Below are 14789 nucleotides of genomic sequence, written 5' to 3'. Positions count from 1 at the left end.
CTTTACACTTATTAACGTAAGTTTCCAATCTAGAGCAGTTCTCACTTTTGTGATAATGAATTAGCTAACGTTAACTAACTAACTATCTAATTAACTAACTAGCTAACTAACTAAGGACGGTGACCTGTCCAGACGAGATGTTACAACGAACTGAATCGTCAATGGAGGTCTTCCTCTTTATATAGCCTGCTACAGCATGCAATGCTATTAACTCACAAGGGGGCATAACGTTACATGGACAATACTATCCCATTTTGGAAACGTTACATGGACAATACCATCCTGTTATGTTCTGTTAATTACTGATGTCCCCTTTAAGGATGAAGCGCCCTTGGTCATGCGCAGTATTGTTCTATGTTATTCTGGTACTAACCTGTTTGAGTAAATGTGAAGCTCCAGTTCAATTGCTTGTATTCAGAGTCTTTTTTATTACATAAATACGTACTAAGTGTTAAGACACTACAATGGCGACGAGGATGATTACCTGCAGTGTGCATCACGAATACAGATGGAGTTCGTAGGAAGAGAGTAAGATTTTGACTCTTTAGCACAACAGCTAGCAAGCAGTGAGGACGAGGGGAGAGCTGACGAGAACGAGGCGGCAGATCAAAGACCCGTGGAGCCGGAGGTAAAGAGAATGGCTAGTATCGGGAAAATAGATGTGTTTGATGACACGCAAGAAAACTGGGCAACTTACATTGAACGACTGGAACAGTACTTCATTGCAAACGACATTGCTGATAACAAGAGAGTGCCAGCGTTGTTGAGTTTAATTGGCCCAAAAACATACAGTTTGCTAAGAGATCTGACTGCCCCTCTGAAGCCCTCAAATAAAACATTCACAGAGATTGTGGAGATATTGCAAAATCACCTATCACCTAAACCACTCCTCATCGCGGAACGTGTTCGTTTCCACAAGAGAGATCAGAATGAGGGGGAGGGTGTTAATACATATGTAGCAGTGTTGAAGAAACTGTCTGAACATTGCCAGTTGAGAGAGAACCTAAATGACACATTAAGGGATAGATTTGTTTGTGGACTGAAACATGAACACATTCAAAAACGTTTGCTCACAGAATCAGAGCTCACATTTGCAAAGGCTGTTGAAATTGCTGTGGCTATGGAAATCGCGAATAAAGATACTTTTGAGTTGCAAAGTAAAAGAAGTACCGACCTGTCACAAATTTCCCTGCACAAGTTTTCACGCAGTCGAAAAATGTGGCCGAAAAATGCAACAGGTGTGACAGAGATGGTCACAGAGCAGAGGACTGCCGTTTCAAAGACAATTTATCACAAATGCAGTAGAAGGGGGCACATTCAAAGAGCATGCAAAACCAAATTCAGTCACAACAGGAAAACTGAGAAAATTAAAGGGTCTGTGAATGCACTAGCAGGGAACAGTGGCAGTGATTCAGATGAACGATTAATTGGTACAATGGAGTTAAACACAGTGACTTCTCCCAGCAGTAGCATAATATGGGTGACACCAGATATCGAAGGCAAACCCCTCAAAATGGAGCTGGACACAGGATCTGCAGTGTCTATTATTTCCACTACTGTCTACAATGAGCACTTTAAGGCTATCAAGCTGAAGAACACAAATGTGTTGCTGAAGACATACTCAGGAGAGAGATTGAGCCCAATGGGGGCGTTGCAGGTCAGAGTGCATTATGGGGGGCAAACACAGCAGTTACAGCTGTATGTGGTGCCTGGAACTGGCCCCCCATTATTTGGCAGGGAATGGCTTTCAAAAATAAAGCTGAATTGGTGTGACTTGAAAATGCTCCACACGTTCCAGTCCAAAGAGAAAGGCACAGACCAAACACTGGAACACTTGCGGAATAAATACAATACAGTTTTCAGTGATCAGATGGGAACAGTAAAAGGCTTCACAGCAAAACTTGTAAGATGATGCAACCCCAAAATTCTGCAAAGCCAGATCTGTTCCATACTCCCTGAGACCAAAGGTGGAAGCGGAAATCGATCGCTTGCAGGATACAGGGATCCTGACGAAAGTGGACAGAAGCGAATGGGCCACACCCATAGTTCCTATTGTGAAGAAAGACGGGTCTGTTAGAATGTGTGGGGACTTCAAGGTAACTGTGAATCCAATGTTGCATGTGGACCAATACCCCCTACCACGCCTAGATGACATCTTTGCTGCACTAGCTGGTGGGAAACACTTCAGTAAAATCGATCTGAAACAGGCTTACCTGCAGCTACCGGTTGAAGAGCGTTCCAAACAGTACCTGACAATAAACACACACAAAGGGCTATACAGGTATAACCGCCTGGTGTTTGGCATTGCATCAGCCCCAGCCATTTGGCAACGAACTATTGACCAGATTTTGCAAGGAATCCCAGGAACCCAGTGTATCCTGGATGACATGATCATAACAGGACGCACCGACAAAGAGCACCTGGCTAACCTGGAAGAGGTCCTGAAAAGACTGAAAGAGTATGGTCTACAGGCAAACTTAAAGAAGTGTGAGTTCTTCAAAGACAAGATTGTCTTCTGTGGACATGAGATTGACTGTAATGGGTTGCACAAAACACAGGACAAAATCGAGGCAGTGGTACAGGCACCACGACCACAAAATATCACAGAAGTGAGATCTTTCACGGGACTGATCAATTACTACAGAAGATTCCTCCCAAACCTTTCAGCAGTACTCCAGCCTCTAAATCAGCTCCTGGAAAAGAATAGGACATGGCGGTGGACAGAGCAATGTGAAAATGCATTTCTGGAGGCAAAACGGCTCATAACATCTGAACAGGTCCTGATGCATTACGACCCTGAAATGCCAGTGAAGTTGGCTTGTGATGCGTCCCCTTATGGATTAGGGGCAGTCCTTTCACACACACTGAAAGATGGGTCAGAGAGGCCAGTTGCATTTGCGTCACGAACATTGAATGATGCAGAGAAAAACTACTCACAAATTGACAAAGAAGCACTGGCACTAGTGTGGGGCGTCAAGAAATTCCACGCATACCTATTTGGCAAGCGTTTCACACTGGTTACAGATCACCAGCCGTTGCTTTCCATTTTCAGTCCAAAGAAAGGCATTCCGGCAATGACAGCAGCCAGGTTACAGCGATATGCCCTGTTCCTTGCCAGTCATATGTATGACATTGAGTTTAAGCCGTCATCCCTCCACACAAATGCAGATGGATTATCCAGACTGCCATGTACAAGAGAAAGGCAAAGGAGGGTGGATGCAGTGGACATGTTCCATACCGCTCAGCTCAAGGCACTACCGGTCACAAGCACAGTTATCAAACATGAGACAAGGAAAGATGTGACCTTGTCAAAAGTGTACACCTACACCATGTCAGGATGGCCAGCTACTGGCAGAAAGGAGCTGACTCCGTATTTCCAGCGGAGAAACGAAATTACAACGTACCAGGGATGTTTGATGTGGGGAATGAGAGTCATGATACCCCAGAAATGCCAACATCGAGTCTTGCAGCAACTACATGAAGGTCATGTTGGAATTGTCAAAATGAAGCTGCTCGCAAGGAGCCACTTCTGGTGGCCAGGTCTGGACCAACAGATAGAAAATATGGCAAAGAACTGTAGTGGATGTTTGGAAACCCTTCACATGCCTGCTCCTGTCCCAGTCCACCCATGGGAATGGCCCGCAGAGCCATGGCAGAGAATTCATGTGGACTACGCTGGTCCTTTTGAAAAGCACATGTTTCTGGTTATAGTGGATGCCCATTCCAAATGGCCAGAGGTGTTTTGCACTGACTCCTCCACCTCAGCTCAGACGATAGTGTCTCAGAACAACGTTTGCACGCTTCGGTTTGCCACTGCAGCTGGTAAGTGACAATGCGCAAGCTTTTGTAAGTGACAAGTTTACAAGATTCATGTCAGTAAATGGAATCAAACACTCAACTTCAGCTCCGTACCACCCTGCCACCAATGGGCTGGCAGAACGCTTTGTGCAAACTCTAAAGCAAGGACTCCGTGCAGCAAAACGAGACGAAAGGACTTTGCAAACAAAACTGGCCAAGTTCCTGGCCTCCTACCGAAACACCCCACATGCCACAACAAATGAAAGCCCAGCCGCACTGATGTTCGGGAGGCCTCTCCGCACACAGCTGGACATCATGAAGCCAAATAGGCGTAATGAAGTGCTGAACAAACAAGCCAAGATGCTCTCCGGTGGCCGGGAGCGCCATCTCCAAACAGGACAGGAAGTGATGGTGCGAGACTACAGAAGAGGAGGGAAATGGACAAGAGGGACCGTACACACACAAACGGGACCCAGAACTTACCAGGTTCAAGTGAGCCCAGACATAATGTGGCGGCGTCACATTAACCAAATGCATTCCACGGGAAACAGCACAACAATCGAGAGAGAATAGGCACAGAGAGCTCCCGAGAGTGACACACAAGGAACTGTAGAGGACGGTGGGGCAGTAGAGAGACCCCAGGCTGAAAGAAGGGAACGTGTTGATGAAGGTGCTGCTATAGCAGACGCTATAATGGAACAAGCACACACTGAGGATGTTCAGGAGCCTCCAGACAATCTGAGGCGCTACCCAGAACGAAGGCACCGTCCACCAGACAGACTAGACTTATAAACAAACAAACAAAAACTAACTGTTCAAGTTCAAATTAAAAGATGCAAAATAACTACAACAAGTTCTGGGAAATGTTTCAGTTGTGGTTTGGTACAAGTAACTCTGATTGTATAAGAGAAGGAATGTTATGTTCTGTTAATTACTGATGTCCCCTTTAAGGATGAAGCGCCCTTGGTCATGCGCAGTATTGTTCTATGTTATTCTGGTACTAACCTGTTTGAGTAAATGTGAAGCTCCAGTTTAATTGCTTGTATTCAGAGTCTTTCTTATTACATAAATAAGTACTAAGTGTTAAGACACTACACATCCCATTTTGGAAACGTTACATGTACAATACTATCCCATTTTGGAAACGTTACATGGACAATACTATCCCATTTTGGAAACGTTACATGGACAATACCATCCCATTTTGGAAACGTTACATGTACAATACTATCCCATTTTGGAAACGTTACATGGACAATACTATCCCATTTTGGAAACGTTACATGGACAATACATGTACAATTACGGTCCCATTTTAGAAACGTTATGGACATCCCCTTGTGGAGGGAAATTAATATCTTAGACGGTAGCTGTAGATGGGATTCAAATGCATAATGGTATTAATACAGTGTCTAGACTACGTCTTTTGTGTAAATGCCCTTCAGAATCCAAACACAGTATTGCCACGCAGCAAAATGTTGCGTATAATCTTTCAAGTCACCCTGATAAAATATTGAACAATTTGTTTACAAAGATATCTTGAAATGTGATATTAGGCTTGTATTTGCTTTATTTATTTTTTAGTTCACCTTTATTTAACCAGGTAGGCTAGTTGAGGACAAGTTCTCATTTACAACTGCGACCTGGCCAAGATACACATAGCAGTGTGAACAGACAACACAGAGTTACACATGGAGTAAACAATAAACAAGTCAATAACACAGTAGAACAAAAATAAGAAAGAAATAGTCTATATACATTGTGTGCAAAAGGCATGAGGAGGTAGGTGAATAATTACAATTTAGCAGATTTATACTGGAGTGATAAATGATCAGTACTGTTACTGTATGGCAGTACTGTTACTTTATGGCAGTACTGTATTGGCTAGTGCTTTCTCCAATATGTTCTTCTATTTTACATTACATTGTATTGTCGATGCCATTTATCTTTAAATATGTATTTAATATATATATATTTTAATGCTTGTAAGACTATTCTTTGACACATTTTCTCTTCCTTTGAAATTCTTATAGGACAGAACATGGACACAATGCAATTGGGATCAAGAAGAAGGTACAGATATGTTGTAGGACAGCTGCATTTGAAGTGTACATTTAACCTACATAGCAGTCAATACAAACTGACATCTATTAGCATACAAATGTGTGCAAATGATCTTTTCAGATCTTCTCAGAAATGAATCAAGTTCATGGAATGGATATAGACACAGATAATTCAAGGACTATCAGAGGTAGGAGGCAAGGCAGGGGTGAGGACATCATCCTGCTATTTTGACAGTCCCTGAAGGACAATACAGAAGAGGTATTTGCTCTTATTCCTTCCCTTTCTCTAATGTATTTTGTAATAAAATTAGCAAGATCATTGCTTTACTTTACTAGGACTGGAAACCACAGCAGTGATTCTGCTGCCTACCTGTGCCTCGGGGTAGACTCAGGGTAGACTAGTGGTTAGAGCGTTGGAATAGTAACTGAAAAGTTGTAAGTTCAAGTCTGTCGTTCAGCTCCTGAACAGGCAGTTAACCCACTGTTAGGTAGGCCGTCATTGAAAATAAGAATTTGTTCTTAACTGACTTGCCTAGTTAAAAACATTTTTTTAAAGACAACCCGAGTGGCCTTTATGTCCGTGACAAGGTATGCCTATGCACAAATCATCTGTTTCTTCATAAACATAGGAGTGCATGCTTATATAAACCTACAGCTGAACATTTTTTATGTTAATTGTATTAATCTTTTCTTACTTTTGTCGACATAGATTTCAACGCTCTTCAATGCACATCGGCAGAAATCCATTTCACCATGAGATCGAAAATTTGCTGGCCTTTGTTGGGGAGAACATCCACGCCCTCGAGGACGTCCCCATGGGACTTGGGCTCTGCTTGGGCTGAATCTCCACTGGGATTTTCTGCCTCTAACCCAATTACAGGGGCTGAGTCACTGTCTTACTGGTGCTCTCTCATGTCGTCCCTAGGTGGGGTGCGTCACTTGAGTGGGTTGAGTCACTGACGTGATCTTCCTGTCTGGGTTGGCTCCCCCCCTTGGGTTGTGCCGTGGCGGAGATCTTTGTGGGCTATACTCTGCCTTGTCTCAGGATGGTAATTTGGTGGTTGAAGAAATCCCTCTAGTGGTGTAGGCTGTGCTCTGGCAAAGTGGGTGGGGTTATATCCTTCCTGTTTGGCCCTGTCCGGGGATATCATCGGATGGGGCCACACTGTCTCAGCCTCCAGTATTTATGCTGCAGTAGTTTGTGTCTGGGGGCTAGGGTCAGTTTGTTATATCTGGAGTACTTCTGTCTTATCCAGTTTCCTGTGTGAATTTAAGTATGCTCTCTCTAATTCGCTCTTTCTCTCAGAGGACCTGAGCCCTAGGACCATGCCTCAGGCCTACCTGGCATGATGACTCCTTGCTGTCCCCAGTCCATCTGGCTGTGCTGCTGCTCCAGTTTCAACTGTTCTGCCTGCAGTTATTCTATTTAGCTACACTTTGTAGTACATTTTTTCACTATAATAAATGTTTCTGATGCCACATTGCCCATTTTCAAAGGGAGTCGTTGGTTTTTAGAGGCAGTTGCTTTTTAGCTTTTTGTCTGAAATTATTTTCTCAACTGCGATACCAACTCCAGTCAGCAATGGCGATGTGCGTCTTTCAGGTGATTCTGCCACTGTGACGTATAATCTAGTGGACGGGATGCTTCTTCAATATCAACAGCTAGTCAGCCACCTTTGTTCACTCTAACTTTATGGAAAAAGGTTTATTCAATAAATCTAGCAACTCCTCCCATACTGGGAAAATACAGGAATACACACTCAGAGCCTCCTGACTGGGCCCTGTTTACACCTCCAAGGTGCCCCCCCTCACACACACTCAGAGCCTACGAGGCTTTTCGAACTACTACACTTTGCGTGTTTTGCTCACCTCTTTTTAAAAACTAGGTTTGAGATTTGGTATCCACTCGGCTCGCTGCCTCTCAGATCAAAGGTGGGTCCATCTGCTCCATTCCCAAAGTGTGGTCTCCCTGAGATCCCAAGTTAGAGGGATCCCTGATGCACCATTTACCCAGGTCGTCAGGAGTGGTCACCAAGTGAAGATAACCACATTTGGGGATGGTTAATTTCTTTCATATCAACTGAGACAAAATTCACACAAGTCAAGAGTTATTCTTAAACTAAACCTTTATTCACTTAATAAGAGAGCAGGTCAATACAACGTACACATACAAAGTGAATCAATTGAGTGCTCTACGATAGTGATGGCTGGTCGTTGAATCACCCCCCAGATGATTCATTGAGAGTCCTGATACAAAAGTACAAAGGTCTGTTACAGCCAAGATACACCCCTTTCAATCGACACGACCAACAACAGATGTATAGAACGGGTCAGAAGGTTATGATTTATATGAAAGATACTTGGAATGGAATAATAAAACATGTATCCTTTGTCAGGCTGAATGTTTGGAATATGAGGTGATTTGAGTCAGGCTTCTTCAGTAGTGGAATAAAGACCATTAGCACTTGAATGTTGTCAAATACTGGAGTGATGTCAGATTGTTAATAAAATTGATTATAGACCAATTTATTATACTGCGTCCATGTGTATAGGCTGCAAGTATTTCGAAAATAAGTTGTTTTCATTGAAAAATATATATTTTATATATATTTTCAACTTTCATGCCAGGCATAGTCTTCTTTTCAATTACATTTTGCTAGGTGGGATATCCCCAATGTCAAAACACATTTTTAACGTGTCCAAATCAATAACCAATATGCAGAAACAGTTTGTGATATATTGAAAAGCTAAACATACAATTTGCTATATACACAAACTACTGTCACAATAATCATATTATTATAAACGGCACCAAAAACGCTGTTGTTTTGACAAATAGCAATAAATCACTGATATCAACTGGGGTGGAAGGGGGGGGGGGGATCAGGTTGTTCGTGCTATTGAATCTAACACAACTAAACAAAACACATGGAACTGGGAGATATCTTTTACCTCACTGGTTAGAGGACAACCTGCAGAAGACAGTCAGCTACGTTTTGGAGTGATGCATTTAAATGTAGGGGTCCCTAAACAAAGGAACACAACACTTATTTGTCATAACTCCTCGATATCATGTTGAAATCAAGTGTGCAACAGGAGGGAGATGGGGTTACACGTCCTGTTAAACCTGACTGACCAAAAACCACACCGAATCTGGGAATAATGTGTACATCCCTGGTTAGAGGACAATTTGTAGAAAACAGCCAGCTACATTTTGAAGTGTTGCATTTTGATTTAAGTTGGTGGCCAACGTGGTGTGTGTAACACAACCCTTTTTTGTTAGTAACTTTTTGTTAAATCACATAAATAATACTCTTTCAATTCAGAGCCTGGATTTTCCCCATGACGCTAATATCCATATCATGTTGAAATCAATAGAACAGGGGACAAAAACATTTAGGGTTCTACATTGTGACACCATTAAAACACTCCTACTACAATGATAAAACATTCTACATTATGATATCATTAAAATACTCCTACTACAATGTTAAAACATTCTACATTGTGATATCATTAAAACACTCCTACTACAATGTTTAAACATTCTACAATGTGACATTATTTAATTGATATCATGAAATAACTCCTTCATGTATGTATTTTCTGATGTTTGATCAGTGATCTTTTATCAGAGTATCTCTTGTCACATTGATCACAGCAATGAGGTTTCTCTCCTGTGTGTGTTCTCTGGTGTACAATAAGATGGTTAGATGTAGTAAAACTCTTTCCACATTCATCACAGCTAAAAGGTTTATTTCCTGTGTGTGTTCTTTGGTGTGATACCAGGTTGCCTGACTGAGTAAACCTCTTCCCACATTGATCACAGCTATAAGGTTTCTCTCCTGTGTGTCTTCTCTGGTGTGATATCAGGTTGCCTGACTGAGTAAAACTCTTCCCACATTGATTACAGCTATAAGGTTTCTCTACTGTGTGTGTTCTCTGGTGTGATTTTAATTGTCCTGAGCGAACAAAACTCTTTCCACAGTCAGAGCAGCTAAAAGGTCTCTCTCCTGTGTGGATTTTCTGGTGAATTTTAATGTCTGCTGAGGAGGCGAATCTCTTCCCGCATTGCGCACAGATATAAGATTTCTCTCCTGTGTGTGTTCTCTGGTGTAATATCAAGCTGAATGACTGAGTAAAACTCTTCCCACATTGAATACAGCTATAAGGTTTCTCTCCTGTGTGTGTTCTCTGATGTAATATCAGGCTGGATGACTGAGTAAAACTCTTCCCACATTGAATACAGTTATACGGTTTCTCTCCTGTGTGCGTTCTCTGGTGTTTAGTCAGCCCACTAGAAGTAACATATCTCCTCCCACATTGATCACAACCATAAGGTTTCTCTCCTGTGTGTGTTCTCTGGTGTGATTTTAAACATCCTGAAGAAACAAAACACTTTCCACAGTCAGAGCAGCAGTGAATTCTCTTCCCTGTGGGTCTCTGCAGGTGTTTCTTGGGGTGTTTTGATCTGGAGAGACTCTTCTCTGCCTTGTCAGCGTCATGAGGTTGTTGAGGCTCCCCAGAGGATCCATGATAGTCACGTCTCTCTCCTGTGTGAGCAACAAAGTCAGACGGATGGTTGAAGGCCCACAACAGCGGAAATCCACTGTAAAAGGTGATGCCAACAGCGTAGCCATGATGTTGTACAACAATTGACGTCTAAAGAATGTTACAATTATTTGACAATTGTCTTAAGACAGTCAAGTCAGAAAGAATAGTAATATTTTGTCTTGTTTTCACACTAGTAGAAACATTGATGATTGTAGGCTAGAAATAAGTTATTCATGTTGATGAAACTCTAAGCAGTGTGGCAGAAGACTTTTGGTCTCCAATACAGGCCCCTTTCTGTGTTGCTAAAATTTCAGCACGAGGGCGTAAACAATTTGGTTGTAGAAACTCCTCCATGCTAATGAAGAAACCATTATTTACCCATATCGATTTGAGTTTTTCACAATGTATTCTGAATATTACAGCGCAATTTGTGTCTATATATGGAAAAATACACGTAAAAAATTGGTTGACCAAGATTTATTTCAGTTGGGGACAGCACTAGAACATGATTTTGGGGCTCCCGAGTGGTGCAACGGTCTAAGGCACTGCATTTCAGTGCTTGAGGCATCACTACGACCCTGGGCCGTATCCAGGCTGTATCCCAACCGGCCGTGATTGGGAGTCCGACAGGGAGGCGCACAATTGGCCCGGCATTGTCTGGTTTTGGCTGGTGTAGGCCATCATCAATACAGGTAACAAGTGGAGGACAGAGGAGCCTTTAAAATAAGAAGTTACAGGTCTGTGAGAGCCAGAAATCTTGCTTGTTTGTAGGTGACCAAATACTTATTTTCCACCGTAATTTGCAAATAAATTCATTAAAAATCCTACAATGTGATTTTCTGGATTTTTTTTCTCATTTTGTCTGTCATAGTTGAAGTGTACCTATGATAAAAATTACAGGCCTCTCATCTTTCTAAGTGGGAGAACTTGCACAATTGGTGGCTAACTAAATACTTTTTTGCCCCACTGTATTTGTAATGTGGTGCTTCTTGTTCACAGAAGGTAATTCATGCTAATGTAATATTTTTAAGCTGTTAAGAATTTGTTCTAGTTAAATAAAGGTTACAAAAATGTTTTGAATAAATAGTGTTTTATGATAAAGCGTTTTCAACAGATCCGTCAAGGCACCAACTTTGAGAATGTTCTAAAACAAAGGTTTCAAACCAATTCATGAATGTAATTGAATCAAGGTATTTTTCACCTTTAATGTAATTAAATCTAGGTATGTTTCACCTTTAATGTAATTGAATCTAGGTATGTTTCACCTTTAATGTAATTAAATCTAGGTATGTTTCGCCTTTAATGTAAGAGCATGAAAAAAGAAATGGCTGAATATTATACAATGACTTATTAATAGATCTAACAATTTCGTCTCCACCGGACATCTCCATTGGCAATTCTAGAATATACTACATAGCCTAGAAACCTGGTTAAACTACCATTATGACATCATGGAGGAATTCTAGAATATACTATATATCCTAGAAAATTGGTAAAAGTATCGTTATGACCTCATTGATGAATTCTAGAAAATACTATATAGCCTAGAAACCTGGTTAAACTATAATTATGACATCATGGATGGCCAGTCCTTGTATTCATAGTGTAGTGAATTCAGGGGGTAGCCCTGAGCTGAACTCAAACCTGGGTCCAGCGACTGTCAAGCCAACACTTTATAACTGTTACACCAAGATGTCTGAACTTCTTGATGAGGTGGCTAGGTTTTGGGTTAAGGTTGCTACAATAGCTTTATCTATGAATTTGAGAGTGTTTACATTTCTCCAGCCCCCATCCCCCAGCTGTTTACCCAAACCAAGTCTCTGGGCAGCCATTTTGTTATTTTTTAAATCCTAGGTTGTCACTTTAAAAAAGCCATACAACAATCAATCTGCAGTTCAAACAATAACAAAGCTGTAATTCAAATGTAATTCCACCACTGTTTTGCTAATAAGATGATGGATGGGGCTGGAGAAATGTAACTACTCTCAAATTCATAGACAGACCTATGGATGAAAGGACTGACCATCCATAACATCAACATTAGAGTTTTAACCATGTTTTGATGCAATACAGTGTTTATTCACGCTTGGATTGCGTCCTACCTGACAGGTCGCTCCTACCAGGTGGCGTGGCGAGAATCTGTCTCCTCACCACGCGCTCTCACCACTGGTGTCCCCCAGGGCTCTGTTCTAGGCCCTCTCCTATTCTCGCTATACACCAAGTCACTTGGCTCTGTCATAACCTCACATGGTCTCTCCTATCATTGCTATGCAGACGACACACAATTAATCTTCTCCTTTCCCCCTTCTGATGACCAGGTGGCGAATCGCATCTCTGCATGTCTGGCAGACATATCAGTGTGGATGACGGATCACCACCTCAAGCTGAACTTCGGCAAGACGGAGCTGCTCTTCCTCCCGGGGAAGGACTGCCCGTTCCATGATCTCGCCATCACGGTTGACAACTCCATTGTGTCCTCCTCCCAGAGCGCTAAGAACCTTGGCGTGATCCTGGACAACAAACTGTCGTTCTCAACTAACATCAAGGCGGTGGCCCGTTCCTGTAGGTTCATGCTCTACAACATCCGCAGAGTACGACCTTGCCTCACACAGGAAGCGGCGCAGGTCCTAATCCAGGCACTTGTCATCTCCCGTCTGGATTACTGCAACTCGCTGTTGGCTGGGCTCCCTGCCTGTGCCATTAAACCCCTACAACTCATCCAGAACGCCGCAGCCCGTCTAGTGTTCAACCTTCCCAAGTTCTCTCACGTCACCCCGCTCCTCCGCTCTCTCCACTGGCTTCCAGTTGAAGCTCGCATCCGCTACAAGACCATGGTGCTTGCCTACGGAGCTGTGAGGGGAACGGCACCTCAGTACCTCCAGGCTCTGATCAGGCCCTACACCCAAATAAGGGCACTGCGTTCATCCACCTCTGGCCTGCTCGCCTCCCTACCACTGAGGAAGTACAGTTCCCGCTCAGCTCAGTCAAAACTGTTCGCTGCTCTGGCTCCCCAATGGTGGAACAAACTCCCTCACGACGCCAGGACAGCGGAGTCAATCACCACCTTCCGGAGACACCTGAAACCCCACCTCTTTAAGGAATACCTAGGATAGGATAAAGTAATCCTTCTCACCCCCCCCCCCCTTAAAATATTTAGATGCACTATTGTAAAGTGGTTGTTCCACTGGATGTCATAAGGTGAATGCACCAATTTGTAAGTCGCTCTGGATAAGAGCGTCTGCTAAATGACTTAAATGTAAAAATGTAAATGTAAATTTACATTGTTTCTAAACATTGGAGTAAAAAAGCGTATTTGGGGTTCAACAGTTGAACTAAGCTCATGGGTTATATTCTTCAAGAATCAATGGCTATAAATAAACACAATTAAAAAGTCTAAATATGGATGTAGCTATTGTATATTTCCCCTTTAACACCAGACATCAGTTCAACAACTGCAGAGTTTGTGCCTCTGTATTTAAGACAGTACTTACTAGTGTTAATCAGGGCACATTCATCGTTAGAACCATTCAATGCCTTAAGATGCCGTTGGGAAATCGGTCCTAGAAATCCAGTTTCCTCCTCCTCCTCTTCTTTTTCCTCCTTTTTCGATGAAATAGTAATCTCCTCCTCCTCCTCTTTCACTCCAAATACCGCATCCTCTTCTTTTACTGTAACATCCTCCTCTTCTTTTACTGTAACATCCTCCTCTTTCTCCTCTTCTTTTACTGTAACATCCTCCTCTTTCTCCTCTTCTTTTACTGTAACATCCTCCTCCTCTTTCACTCTGAACGAGTCTTCCTCTTCTTTCACTGTAACGTCTTCCTCTTCTTTCACTGAAACGTCTTTCTCTTCTTTCACTGAAACATCTTTCTCTTCTTCTTTCACGGTAACTACCTCACCCTGTACTTGTTTTTGTATTGTAACAGCCTCTTCTTCTTCCTCCTCTTTGACGAGAGCTTCTTTCTCCGTCCAGCAGACCCCCTCTTCTTTAGCAGGAGGAGAGTTGCTTAGTGAGCTCATGGTCGGAGATTATAGCTAGCTAGGCTAATGCTAACTTAACCAGCCCACTAGCTGACTAATAACAACAACAGAGTAAATATGTAATTAACTAGACGACAGAAATTAGTTTAAAACACAGTGGCTAATATACACGAAAGCGTCTGTAAGGGCTTTATTGGTTCGTCTATTTTGTCTAGCAAGCTACCGAGGTGGCTGACGAACTATTGCTGCTGTTGAAAGAAGCGTTCCGTCCACTAGATAATACGTCACACCAACAGTACCGTAAATCCTCACACCGCCATCTGTTGACTGGAGATGGTAACGCAATTGAGTAAAATGAATATTTTATCTTTAATAACAAGTTAAAGTGTAGGA

General features: G+C 42.4%; 1 protein-coding gene and 1 long non-coding RNA gene across 3 annotated transcripts; one reads left to right on the top strand and one right to left on the bottom strand.

The window, feature by feature from the left end:
* The first annotated feature begins 375 nt into the window (after window positions 1-375).
* LOC124015835 lies at window positions 376-6905 on the top strand. 2 transcript variants are annotated; one of them, XR_006835225.1, is made up of 4 exons: window positions 376-628; window positions 5832-5871; window positions 5983-6120; window positions 6571-6905. It is a non-coding gene; the product is annotated as an uncharacterized LOC124015835 (long non-coding RNA). The 2 variants fall into 2 exon arrangements; XR_006835224.1 differs by having other exon boundaries at window positions 5983-6905.
* Window positions 6906-7975: 1070 nt separating this feature from the next.
* LOC124015826 (zinc finger protein 180-like) lies at window positions 7976-14159 on the bottom strand (the record flags this gene model as incomplete). The annotated part of the gene is made up of 2 exons (XM_046331316.1): window positions 7976-10414; window positions 13907-14159. Coding segments are annotated over 2 exons (1215 nt in total), but the record flags the coding sequence as incomplete, so codon positions are not given.
* Between the last annotated feature and the right edge of the window lie 630 nt (window positions 14160-14789).

This window comes from Oncorhynchus gorbuscha, linkage group LG26 (assembly GCF_021184085.1).
Source record: "Oncorhynchus gorbuscha isolate QuinsamMale2020 ecotype Even-year linkage group LG26, OgorEven_v1.0, whole genome shotgun sequence".
Classification (NCBI taxonomy): domain Eukaryota; kingdom Metazoa; phylum Chordata; class Actinopteri; order Salmoniformes; family Salmonidae; genus Oncorhynchus; species Oncorhynchus gorbuscha.
This window is presented reverse-complemented; position numbering and strand designations above follow the sequence as displayed.